Source organism: Hydra viridissima, unplaced genomic scaffold (genome assembly GCF_058129835.1).
Source record: "Hydra viridissima isolate aposymbiotic clone 2 unplaced genomic scaffold, HvirCarnegie_v1 scaffold_1, whole genome shotgun sequence".
NCBI lineage: Eukaryota > Metazoa > Cnidaria > Hydrozoa > Anthoathecata > Hydridae > Hydra > Hydra viridissima.
In genome coordinates this window covers 40,736,825-40,749,710 of record NW_028324300.1, presented here as the reverse complement: position 1 = coordinate 40,749,710, position 12,886 = coordinate 40,736,825, and the positions used below count along the sequence as shown (strand labels likewise).

At 32.7% G+C, this 12,886-nt stretch overlaps 2 protein-coding genes and 2 pseudogenes across 9 annotated transcripts; 3 read left to right on the top strand and 1 right to left on the bottom strand.

Annotated features, from left to right (window-relative positions):
* The window catches only part of LOC149895014 (uncharacterized), a 148,869-nt pseudogene that overhangs the window by 89,479 nt on the left and 46,504 nt on the right, over positions 1–12,886 (top strand).
* Positions 687–4,291, bottom strand: LOC149895022 (zinc finger MYM-type protein 1-like). Its single transcript, XM_090074167.1, has one exon. The coding sequence runs from the start codon at positions 2,596–2,598 to the stop codon at positions 805–807; it is 1,794 nt and encodes a 597-aa protein (XP_089930293.1). The 5' UTR covers positions 2,599–4,291; the 3' UTR covers positions 687–804.
* On the top strand, positions 4,171–5,316 carry LOC145183284 (uncharacterized; annotated as a pseudogene).
* On the top strand, positions 7,239–10,022 carry LOC149895021 (uncharacterized). 8 transcript variants are annotated; one of them, XR_016448076.1, is made up of 6 exons: positions 7,239–7,367; positions 7,595–7,830; positions 8,244–8,348; positions 8,481–8,808; positions 8,894–9,011; positions 9,791–10,022. XR_016448076.1 is itself a non-coding variant. In XM_090074304.1 (6 exons), the coding sequence occupies exons 3-5, from the start codon at positions 8,260–8,262 to the stop codon at positions 9,661–9,663; spliced, it is 441 nt and encodes a 146-aa protein (XP_089930430.1). In that variant the 5' UTR covers positions 7,239–7,367; positions 7,595–7,830; positions 8,244–8,259; the 3' UTR covers positions 9,664–9,694; positions 9,791–10,021. The 8 variants fall into 8 exon arrangements, 4 of the variants coding, with proteins under 4 accessions (XP_089930430.1, XP_089930422.1, XP_089930426.1 ...); XR_016448075.1 differs by lacking the exon at positions 9,791–10,022 and adding an exon at positions 9,082–9,624; XM_090074304.1 differs by lacking the exon at positions 8,894–9,011 and adding an exon at positions 9,640–9,694 and having other exon boundaries at positions 9,791–10,021.

The window sequence follows — 12,886 nt, the reverse complement described above, 5'->3', positions numbered from 1 at the left end:
TATATATATATATATATATATATATATATATATATATATATATATATATATATATACATATATAATTGTGCGTGCACTTTAATAATACTTTTCTGTTTCAAAAATAGGTGCCGTTAAATGAAATCCTAGCACAAAAAATTGCACATAAAAGGAAATCGAAGGTGAACTTTGAACATGGTTTGCCAACTCACGGGATCGTGGGAGTAACAGTCGTAGATCTGCTAAATTTGCTAATAACGTTAACTCGACTGAACTCGATACTGTTTATGCAACACCTTCAGAAAATTTGGACAAATTTGTTTAATGTTATTAGTGACTTTTTTTTAAAAAAATAATTAGCTTAGGTTATATTTTGTTGTGTATTTCTACGTTTCTTGTTCTTTATGACTTCTTCCTGATTGACTTTAAGGCAGAGATTAAATGAAAAAGTATCACGCTTATGAGATTTCAGATACTTGTAGGCTCCTTTTGGGCTAAATAAAAATTTTCCTAGTCGTAACCATATGAACTAATTAAATAGGCTGCATACGGAAACCATATGGTTTTCCCAGCGGGAAGCCCGTATGGGACCCGTGTGGAACCCGTTTACATTTCCCGCTGGGCTAGCAACGGGTTGCCCATATGGATCCTGCATCAAATCCCGTGTGGGTCCTTTATGGTACCCTTATGTGTTGGCTGGCTGGGTATTTACAGAATACCAAAATTTCTGAACATGAGAATAGTCTTGAGCATAGGAAATGCTATGCAATTTGGAAGGAAATAGAACAAAATTTTAAAAAAAAACCAAACTTTAGACAACGACCTTCAGAGAACAATAAACCGAGAAGCAATTACTTTTCTTATTCTTTTGCGTACCATTGGCAAATCTGTCTGTATAACACAATCACATTCTTTCTCGTCAAGAATGGTTGCGGACACATTAATGAAGTGGTCTGCAGCCACCTTAACTTGATCAAAGTTGCGTGATTGAGTCTGAATTTCTGAAATAGTTACTTTAACCATCTCAAACGCCTTTATGAAATTCAATCCAGACGTCTGTAGGTATTTGGACAGTGGTGTGGTTGACTCCATTATTCTTAGATATACAAATCCCGTCAGTACAGTCTTATACTTCAATAAGGACGTTAATAGACACTGCGCATCATAGCGTGCTTCAACACTTAATTTAGTGGAAGAGACTGCTATTTCCAGTACTTGAACGACGTCTGTGTATAATGCTCCTTTACTGTCGCAAAACGTACCAAAAAACTTTTGAAGGGCATCGTGTTTGGACCCCCATCTAGTAGCACCGATAACACTTAGTCGTTTGTGAATGTTTTGGCCATTTTTTTCTTTCATGTGATCAGTCCAAAGGTCCATTCTCAAGTAGGACTCACGAAAAAACATAGCAGCCTTTTGAAGTATACCAAAAAGTGTCATTGAAGCTTCATTACTGCTGGTGGCGTCACATACGACCAGATTTAAAACATGCGCATAACACCATGTGTGAATGTGTCCAGGAGACGCTTTTTCTAAGAATGTAGTAAATCCATTGTATGCCCCGGCCATATTAGACGCGCCATCAGTACTATCTGACACACATTTAGTAATATCAATGCCATTTTGTTTCAAAACATTTGACATCAATTTGCACAGATCACTGCCTTTTCCAGAATGTGAATCGACAACACCAATAAGTCGCTCCTCAACTTTGTCGGCAACGTATCGCAGGACTATCGCACATTTATCCGCTTGTGTTACATCTTCAGTTGTGTCAAGTTGCACTGAGAATATTCCCGCTTGTTGTACTTCTTCAGCAATGGCACTTTTCATTAATTTAGCGATTCCTAATATAATTTGGTTTACAGTAGATTTGGAAATGAAAGTATTTCTGTTAGCTCTATTCCTTTTATCCTGTTTATCATTCAGCATGCCTTTGTCGATAATTTCCTTCAAATGCGCTTTTAGAATTTCATCGTACTTCGCAACAAGAATCACGATTTCAAGAAATGTTCCATGATCCACTCTGTCGTTAGCCAAAACATTGACGGCTTTGCAACCAGCCTTACCTCGATATGGCATACCACGTTTACCAATCACTTTGACAATTGACACTACTCTGTCCACGATCAATCTACGATGTAAAACTTGCTGTTTTCGTAGACTATATTGCTGACCTTGTACCATATCTAGAATGGTTCGATTAGCAGAGAAATGTAGATAAGCCTCGACACATTCTTGGTGTCTCTTTGACGATTCGTGTTCCACAATACGTTGATGAATATGAGTCCAACTGTTAAAACCTGTTACAAACGAACTTGGTTTCTGCTTCTCATTTCCATGTGCGAAACAAACACTGCAAAACAGGCACTCTTCTTCTTCTGAAAATGAAAGAAACATACGCTGCATACCATCTTCAGGACGGTTATATACCATTTTTGTATTAAAGTGACGTGTTTCAGGCTGATGTGGGAGATATTTATAGAAAGTTGTCAGTTCATTCAGGTGAGGCTTATTAAACCAATCATTCACTCGGGTAGTAGTTTTTTCCTTATCACCAGTAGGTTCAACCATGCTTGAAGAAGCTGTGATGTTTAGAATGAGGATTGGTTGGGTCATTTCATTAGTGTCAGTATGAACGCCATCTTCATCATCAAGGTATTAATAGTATAGCAATAGCTAAGATGCTAAATTCGTCAAAGTCTGACACAGACAAGCTGAATTCAATATGGGAAGAATATCTCTGGACAGATCGAATAGATGACGAACTCAACAGCTCTGATGATGAAGTTGCCATGGCAGACCATGAATCCGAAATTTCTGACTGATGATGAGAAGGATGAAGTTGATATGAAAAAAAATGATTTTGAACTGGCAATAGAACATGCTCAAGTTACTCCAGAGATCGTTACGGACGAGAATGAAGAACTTAGTCAAGCTGAAGCTTTCAGGTAAACAAATTTTAATATTAAAATTGCACAAAAAATAATGGCATTTTGTTATAGGTGTTTAAAAATTATTATTAAAAAATGTCTGATTCTATACGCAGCACATAGTAATTATTCAGTTTGTGACCAGTTGTGTTCTTATCCTTGTAAAGTAGGAAAGGGATATTTAGTAGTCAGCTGTATTTACTGTACCCACATGAGCACTGAGGTTGTCTAGTTTGTCGGAAAATGAGGAAAATGGTGAGTTACATATTTTGTGATTTTTAGGATTAAGTTTTTGATTGAAATGAGAAATATTTTGTGGCCAGATGCCTTTCTCATCTTTATTCTGCTATAGGTTGGAAATGAGTGTTTTCAATAAAACATCAACTATGGAGAAAATTTGGAAGAAACAAACTGTAAATGATTTTCAATTTTGAAAATTTTGGTATCAAAAATATAAAATAATTTATTTTCTTTTATTGTAGATGTTCTTGCAAGAATTTTAAGGGTCAACCATCTTATGTCATCTTTTCACCAGAAGAAATGGTTCGTCGAAGGATGGATATGGATGACATGTCACCAAGAGATCAAATGCTTGTTCTACTTGGAAAAATATCGTGGACGGTTTATTTATCGCTTCATATCTGTCGATCCAAAAAAACAGCGGCTGACAATAAAGAAAGAGAACATCAGCGAACGACATACATGATCGAAGGCAACATTGTGTGTCGTGACACATTCAAATTTCTTCATAAAATTAACCAGGATCGGCTAACAAGTATACTTAAGTAGTACAAGGAACCTGGTCTGGTGCCTAATGAAAAAAAATCGGGAGGTCGTCAGCACCAGAGCAGAGCCTATAAATTTGAAGATGTGCAACGCACGGTTGCATTTATCAACAACTATGCTCAGGATCATGCTGTGGTGCTTCCAGGACGGGTACCTGGATTTAAAAAAGAGGACGTTAAGCTTATGCCTTCGTCGGAAACAAAAATTAAAGTTTACAAACTTTACGCTGCAGCTTTAACGGAAAAAAATTATAGAGTGATGTCTGAGTCCGTGTTTAGAGATACATGGATGAAACTTTTGCCGTTCATTTTCACTGCCAGTCCAATGACTGATTTGTGCTGGACATGCTAGAAGAACAATACTTTAATTTATCGAGGAGTGAACACTCCTGAAGATGAAAAATCAGATCGACTTAAAAAAACAGGAGCAGCATTTGATAATCGTTCACCAGGAACGCTCACTATACAACGACATGGTTGCTCGATCTCGACAAATCTGCCGAGCGAATCAGCTTGATTGTTTCCACAAGAATATTCCTTCTAGTCGACCGATCTCAATGCACTACAGTTTTGATTTTGCACAGCAGGTTCATTTGCCTAGTGATCCCCTCCAGCCAGGACCACTGTACTTTTTTGTTCCCAGGAAAGTTGGCCTGTTTGGCGTTTGCTGTAAAGGCATCCCTAAGCAAATGAATTATATTATTGATGAAGCTCATCTCATCTCTAAGGGTTCAAATGCTGTGATTTCTTATCTGGATCATTTTTTTGAAACCTTTGGTTTGGGAGAAACATATGCACAACTGCATTGTGACAATTGCTCGGGACAAAACAAAAGTCGTTTTGTCTTGTGATATTGTGCTTGGAGAGTGTGCACTGGTCTCCACAAAACCATCGATTTAAATTTTATGATTGTAGGGCACACAAAATTTGCACCCGATGGATGTTTTGGGCTACTCAAGCGGGCATTCAAACGCCACGCTGTGTCGTACCTGGAGGAATTTGAGATGGTCGTGAACGAAAGTGCTTGTATAAACCCAGCATAGCTGATTGGTAAGGAAGATGGAACATCATTTGTCGAGGTTGGAGAATGGCAGCAGCATCTGAGTCCATATTTTAAACCATTCCCAGGAATTAAAAAATTTCATCACTTCCGATTTGATGCTGAGCAACCTGGCAAATTGTTTGCCAAAATTTCAACAGACACTAAAGTAGTTGAATTTGATCTTTTGCGGAAAACGGTGGCATATTTGCCAAGACAGGGTGCGCAACCTTTTGTACCACCAGGACTTCCATTACAGCGGCAATGGTATTTGTACAATCAAATTCGTGAATATGTCAAGGATTCATTGTAAGATGTCGTTTGTCCTTTACCTAATTCTGGTGCTCCAATAATTCCTCGCGATGACAATTTTCAGTCGATGACTTCTGTACCTCTGGAACACGACAACAATACCGATGACTACGAAGTTTTGACAGAGGTACAAAGTACAAGAGGACGTTCAAGAAAACGATCAAAACAAGACAGTGAATCTGGTAAAAAACAAAAAACTGTCAATGAGACGCGACCTAGAGATCGAGGTCCGGGTCGTGGTGCACGAGGGCGTGGTTTAGACTTTTAACTGTTTTTTTATTTTTGTTTTAAACTTTTAATGTTTGTTTTAACTCTTCACTTTTTACTCTGTTATGCTTGCTTTTAAACCAGCACATGAAATTTTTTATAAACAAGATTTAGGTATATTTTTTGCTTAAAATATTGTCAATAGATTTAAAAATCTAAAAATTAAAAAATTCATAATAATTTAATTTTCTCGATGTACTAAAAGTGTTATAATATAAAAAGTAATCAAGCTACAGTAATAATTTTTTCAGGACTTGTTGCAAATGTATTACAGTAGATGTGTGCCAAATTTGAATAAAATCCATGCATGGTTGCTAAGGAGTTTTCTATTTTATGACATCAACCCTTTAAACGCGTTTTTTTCCGTTTTAAAATTTTAATATAGATGTTACATTTTTGCTCATAACTTTGGCTAGGGTCAAGCTAGAGCAATAATTTTTGCATCATTTTAAAGCAGAATATTATACCTTTTCAAATATGTATCACACTCAAAACTTAAAATTTTATACATGCGACTGGTTTTGGTCAGATGGGTCACATATAATAAAGAGGTTTTACAAAAATCTTTAGAAATGAAAAGAGAAATTGAAGAAAAAGCCATGAACAATTTTGTTTATTCACAAAAGAAACAAAAAACTGACTATGACAGAAAGCATGCAACAGCATCAAAGTATTGTGTTGGTCAGAAAGTACTTTTAAGAAATCTTAAGAGAGGTGATAGGAAATGTGCAAAAATGACTTTCTCGTAGCTGGGTCCATATGAGATTCTTAATATTTTATCAAACTCTACATGCTTATTAAGGAACACTAAAGGGAATAACAAATTGCAAAAAAAAAATCCGGACCTATTTGGGGATGGTCTAGACCACATATTGCGTAATATAGAAAAACTGGTCTGAAATGTTTAGAGTGATTTTTTTTGAAATCATTATTAATAAAACTTCAAGCAGAAATGAGCAATTTAATTGATATGTCAGACGATGATGATTGCGTTATAACTTCAGCATTTATAGCTTGCGAAGAATTTATGTGCAATAAGCCAGCACCTAATCAAGAACAACAAGAAAACATTGATCATATAAAGGAAATAGTACAACACAACTGTTTTTCTAACGTAAACATAAAAGAAGAAGAAAGGGACTTAATACAGTTTGCAATATCTTATTCAGAAAGTCCTGAAGATAATCAAGTAACTTGTTTAATTATCGACTTACACAATATATTATTTCAGTTATCTGAAACTGTAGAACCATGGACTCAACTTCAATTACAAACGAAGAAAGAGGAATTAATATCGAAACTAGAAATTTTATTGATTCCTGTACCGATGTTATCAATTATCCATCAATTGAAAGTGAGGGAAGAATTGGAGTTACGCCGATATCTTGCTGTGCCAATTATAATGTTAATGACAAAGCTAAAGGACTCAAAGTTGGCTGGAAGAGAACATTCCCGATTTTATTAAATTTGACATCAGCTCTCAGAACAGATTGGAGAATGGCCATCAAACTCACCAGACTTGAACCCGTTGGACTACTCGCTATGGAGTATTCTAGAAACAAAAGCTTGCATGAAACCCCATCGATCGATTAAAGAGTTAAAAAAAGATCTGATTAAAGCCTAGAAAGAAATCCCAATGGAAACAATTGCTAAAGCTATTGCTAAACGTCGCTATGGTTTCCTTTAGCTTTGTTAATCTTTATTTTAAATTTGTTACTGTTTACCGTCAGATAAACATGAATAAGCTTTTTTTAAGCTTAGTTTTGATTTTTTTTCTAGTTTAACTTCAGATAAACTAAGCTTTTTTAAGCTTTTAAGTTTCTTAATATAATTAGCACAGAAACGTTTAATGTTTAATGTTTAACGTCGTTTCGTCATTAGTTACTAGGCTTTGAAAAAGCGCGTTCTCTAAATGCACGCGGCCATTGGAGAAAGATCTCTTCAGCGAGCTGAAACTCTTTTCCTTTTGAAATCTAATCATTAGTTTAGATATATTACATAAAGAATCATATTAAGAGAAATGATAATCGTTAAGATCATATTATATTTGAAGTAAGTATATAAAATAGTTATATATACATTTTTATTAGCTAAAGTAGAAAGGATTTAAATTTTTATCAGAAAAAGTAGAAAGGATTTAAATTTTTATTAGATAAAGTAGAAAGGATTTAAATTTTTATTAGATAAAGTAGAAAGGATTTTAATTTTTTAAATCGTTTATATTTTGTTTGTTTTAGTTTTTCATTTGGCAGTTTTGTTTTTATTATCTTATTTTTTAGAAGGAAAACAGGGGTATGTAAGTTATTTAAAGTTATACTAATGCTATTTCCATAAAATGGTTATTACTACTTTGGAATTTCTGTGATGCTATTAACTATTTTTGTTCTTTTTTAGAAAATTTAGAAAAATAAATTAAAATTTTGTGCCAACACTGACAATGCATGTCACATGTTATTGTATGTAAAGGTTAAATGTTGTTATGAAGATTACAGTTCTTATGAGAAAAAAAAAGAAGGTAAAGAGAATTGTTTGTAAATATATATTTTGTATCTTTTTAAATTTTCTTGCATCATTTTTAGAATTTTTGTTTGCACACGTTTATTGTTTGCATATATGCTTTTTTGATATGTATGTGTGTGTGAATAAGTGCTTTATAGTTGTTTTATCAATGTGTTTTTATGATAATGTAAAGTGTTTTTTTACTGTTTGTGTATGTGTTAATATGTGTTACATAATTGTTTTAAAAATGTGTTTAAATATGTATATGAGGTATTTATTTATTTTAGTATATATTTAACATTATATACATATTTAAATACATTTATTGTGCTTATAGTTTGTACATATGTTTATATTATGTTCTTTCCGTGTTTTTAAAGTGCTGTGACTTGGTAAACACATACCTGAAAATCAATTATTGTATTTTAGAGAAAGAGCAGAACATATGGCTTTAGATCGTGCAGCTCAGCGTGATATGCACCTAATGGCATGGATTAAGTTAAATACTGAAAACGAAAGAGTACATTGCTATTCGTATGTAGACATTCCTTATCACTTTATATTTAATGATAAACATTGTAAATGGAAGGTTAGATAAAGGGGTGGTAATAAGGTGATAGTAAGAATGTATAAAGTTAATCCAACTGGAGAATTGTTTTTTCTTAGACTGTTACTTTTACAAGCAAAACGAGCAACATCTTGGGAGGATGTGCATACTGTTAATGGTATTGTCCTTGAAACGTTTTGTGAAGCATGTGTTTTGAAAGGCCTGTTGCAAGATGACACTGAATGGCAGAATACTCTTTCTGAGGCGGTTTTAACACATATGCCAAAGCAAATTAGACAGTTGTTTTCAATTATTTTGACCTTTTGTGAACCTGACAATCCTTTACATCTCTGGAATACATGCAAAGCTTTTATGATGGAAGATTTCATTCACCACTCAGTCCCACTTCTAATAGCTGAACAAGCTACTCTTCATCAAATTGAAAAGGTTATTAATCAAATGTGTTATATAAAACCATATTTGTTTATAGTTGTATATATGTTTAAATTATGTTGTTTCCATGTTTTCAAAGTGGTGTGATTTGGCATTATGTTGAGCAAGATTGATAACCTTGCCAGCCAAGCGATGTACTTATAGCAGAGTTGTGACTTGGCAGCATTTAGTGTCAGGCGGAGTTGCTTTGGAGCTAGGTTGTGTTGTCTAGCCTTTGTTGTGTTGTCAACCTGCTTAGGTTGTGTTGTCAACCTGCTTTGGAGCTAGGTTGTGTTGTCTAGCCTTTTTTAATTATTCTCCAAAAAAAAATATTATAATGTCTGTTAATGTTTAGCGTAATGTGTATGAGAGTATGCAACCTTGATCTTTAAATCTAGGGTGTTTTCATGTCCTAAATTTGAAGTAATTGAATAACTAATATTGAACATAAAAACAAATATACTTTTATGTATTTATATGTTTAGTAAAAAGATAGATATAGTTAACTTTAAATTGGTTTTCTAATTTTGCCTTTCATATTTTAATTTGGTTTGTTATCTTCATTGGATTTTAGGATCAAGGATGTAAATATTCTATTGTTATGTTATTGTTGTGATGTTTTGTGTTGGTATTCATTTTTAACAATAGACACCTTCATGTTGGTGACTATTGTAAAAAATGAATTATAGGTTGTTTCATTATTGGTACTTACTGCTTTTATTTATTTACTGAAAGCCAAGACAACATAATGCTAAAAATGCAATTTATATCTTAAATTGGTTTTTTTATATAAATATATATACTATTGTTAATCCTTTTGTACTTTGAAACAGATTTTATTGTTAGATTTTCGATAAATGTTTATATTAACTGCCATGTCAAAATGGGTTACTATAAATAGGTAAATCGATTTTCAGTTTTTATGTGGTGTTTTATTTTTTTTTGTTTTTTTGTTGTTGTAATTATAGTATCATAATTCCATTTTTTTTTTCTTTAGGATTTACGATTGACGCATTTATACGATTTATAAAAAGAAACCTGATTACCTTTTATTGTAAATTTTGGTCAGTTAAAATGATATAAATGTATGCAATTAGGTCAATTTTTTTAAAGTTTTCTCTATTTTAAGCCTAATAATTTGCTGTACGTAATTTAGGGAATCTTTTTAAATGGGTGGTTAATATTGTAGTTTAGCGCATTTTTCAAATATCGAGTTACTTAAATTTTATAAGATTTTTAACTAATTAATTTGCTTAGTTTGCATTTGCAACACTTTTGAGGAAAGAAAAAATTTTTATATATGTTAAATTCTTATATTAAAAAAAGAAAATTCTTATACACGTAAATCATTGTTTTACATTTCATTATTCTGGTAAAAGGTCTTCATCAAAAACTTGACTACTCTTAATAAAAATAACTATTCTCTTGACCACCATTAAGGCAAAAACGGGGAAGGGAGGTCCTTTATTAGTGTCAAAATATTTATGAGAATTAAATTTCGAGTAACAAAAGGAATTTTTAGTAAATGGTAGTAAATTACCGTTTACTAAAAGCTATTGAAACAGAGGACATATATATAAAAATGGTCAGATTAGTGCCATATATAATAATTGTCAGTTATTTTTAATAAATTTATTTGGTTGTGTGCATTTAACGTTTTAAAGACAATTTCCTGTTTTAAATAAAAATGTATCAAGGGGATACCAAAAAATTAACAAATCATGTATAATTTACGTTCGCTTAATATTAATCTTATTAATTAAAGTTCATGTTATAAAAAATATAACAAGAATATAGCCTTACTTTTTCGTCAATATAAAGCATGATAAAGTGTTATTATTTTGTGTTAGTAGCTAAAAACATATTGTGTTGAACTTAGTATCGAGGAAAATGGTTCTGCCTTACACTGATATGATCTGTCAGTTGTAAATTACTCAATGTTAAATAATTGGTAAATTATTTTACCTCCGCATACTTTTTATTTTAATTTTACAGATGGTTCAATTTTTTAATTTGAAGGGGTTTTTCTAAAAGGTTATTAGTTAAGGTTTCGCAACTTTAAATTGTGGAAAACAGCCACTATAAAGTAACAGACCGACCATAACCCGTATTACGGGTTGCTTATTGCTAGTTTGTATTAATATTTGATATCAGAATAGATTTATCAAATTTTTTAAAAAGTTCTTCTCTAAGTATTAGCGATACTCTACAACTTACGTTTTATGGGTTGTAGAGGTTTCTGTCACAACCTTAGACCATTAAAAACTATAGACCCGGCCTACGCTAAATAATTCTAATCTCAAATTGAAGCCAAAAAAAAATGTTTGCGCATGACGTCAGTTTGTGGCGTTAATAGTTAATAAAAAAAAAACTTTTTTCGATGATAAGTTTGCTCTTGTATTTGCATTACACTTTTTGATTATCTTCAACTACGGTGCATTCTTGCTGTACATATAACTGCACAGAAAGACATAAAGCCGGGGCAGATATATCATTTCATGGGTAAGAGTTTATTTTAAATAAAAGATAATTTAATATGACTATTATGATGTTATTTATCTATTGATTATTTAACATGACTAAATATTATCATATTTAATATAATATAGAAATATATATATATATATATATATATATATATATATATATATATATATATATATATATATATATATATATATATATATATATATATATATATATATATATATATATATATATATATACCCAAGTAGCAGCGCTCGTATAAGCCAGTGCCGGCTACGCCAGTTCTGGCGATCCATTACGGGCCATTAAAGTTCTATGAATGGCATGCCGGAGCCGATATGAGCCATTGTTGTACCGTGAAAGATTCACCAGAGCTGGTTTGTCAGATAGCAACTGCAATGTGGTCCGTTTGCGGCATGCCAGTAATGGTTATTCAATAACGGGCCGATATATTTACACAGAAGGCACGCCAGAGCCGGCTAGCCACAACTGGACCACTGCTCTAAAACATAACTGAATAGCGTTTACGGCAATTTTTTTGAAGCAAGTTTTGGACTCTCAAGATGGCGACGGAATCAACCAACGCTTATGTGAAAATTATAAAACTGATTATAATGAAGTTTTACATCTTGAGGTCAAATATTTTTAATATATGTTTCAAATAAAAAAACTGTTTTTTTTATTTAACATAACATTTTTTTCGCAAAAATATTTACATAAATTTAAAATATAAATACAGCTATTCACGAAAGTTTAAACGATTGCAGAATTTTCAAATGTAATCTTCGATTTTTCTTGAATAAAAACCTAACGGAAATAGATATCAAAATAATTATTTTTCCAATTCGGTAAATAGGTAATTTGTTAATAGAATAACAAAAAGCAGGTTTTGACTCATTACCGTTTACTCAGAAATTTCATTAAAAGGTAGGTGATACAAATTAAGAGGTTTCACAAAAGTTTAAACGATTTTATTTAGGATCAATTATTTGCTAATTAATTGATAAATCCGCTGCGAAATTTTTTTTCGCAGCAAATTTATCAATTAGTTAGTAAATAATTGAGAAGTTTTTCAATCAAAAAATTCATCACAACATCATCAGGCAGCTTTTAAATCATTAAAAATCAACTTAAAATATTGTGAATTTCAAATTAATTTCAATTGCGTGCAAATGGGTCAAAAAACAGTTTCTAGTGACATCAAATGGCAAGTTATTGGTATGGGGCGGACAAAAAATCACACAAACGTTCAAATAGGCAAAATACTTTACATTTGCTGAATATTGCGTTAGAAAAACCACGTAAAAGACGAGTGTGGTCCAAAGAAAGGCTGGACTGTTCTGTAGAACAGTGGGCTAAAGTTATTTGGAGTGATGAAGCTAACTTTCAAGTTGTAAACCGCAAGGGAAGAATCTATGTCAAAAGATTTGCAACTGAGAAATATTCAGACAGGTTTTTGCAACATCGTCGACAAGGCGGTGGAGGTTCGGTTGGCATCTGGGGATGTTTTTCTCACAAAGGTATAGGCTTCTGTGAGCTGTATGAAGGCCGAATTAATCAATACACCTACAAGAACACATTGGAAACGTGTTTAGTTCCATCAATC

Bases quoted from the DNA above. Each gene is read 5' to 3' on its own strand.
- LOC149895022 (XM_090074167.1), bottom strand. From the start codon at position 2,598: ATGACCCAACCAATCCTCATTCTAAACATCACAGCTTCTTCAAGCATG.
- LOC149895021 (XM_090074289.1), top strand. From the start codon at position 8,260: ATGGCTTTAGATCGTGCAGCTCAGCGTGATATGCACCTAATGGCATGG. The intron at 8,349-8,480 runs GTATGTAGACAT...GTTTTTTCTTAG, and splicing joins GAAAGAGTACATTGCTATTC to ACTGTTACTTTTACAAGCAA.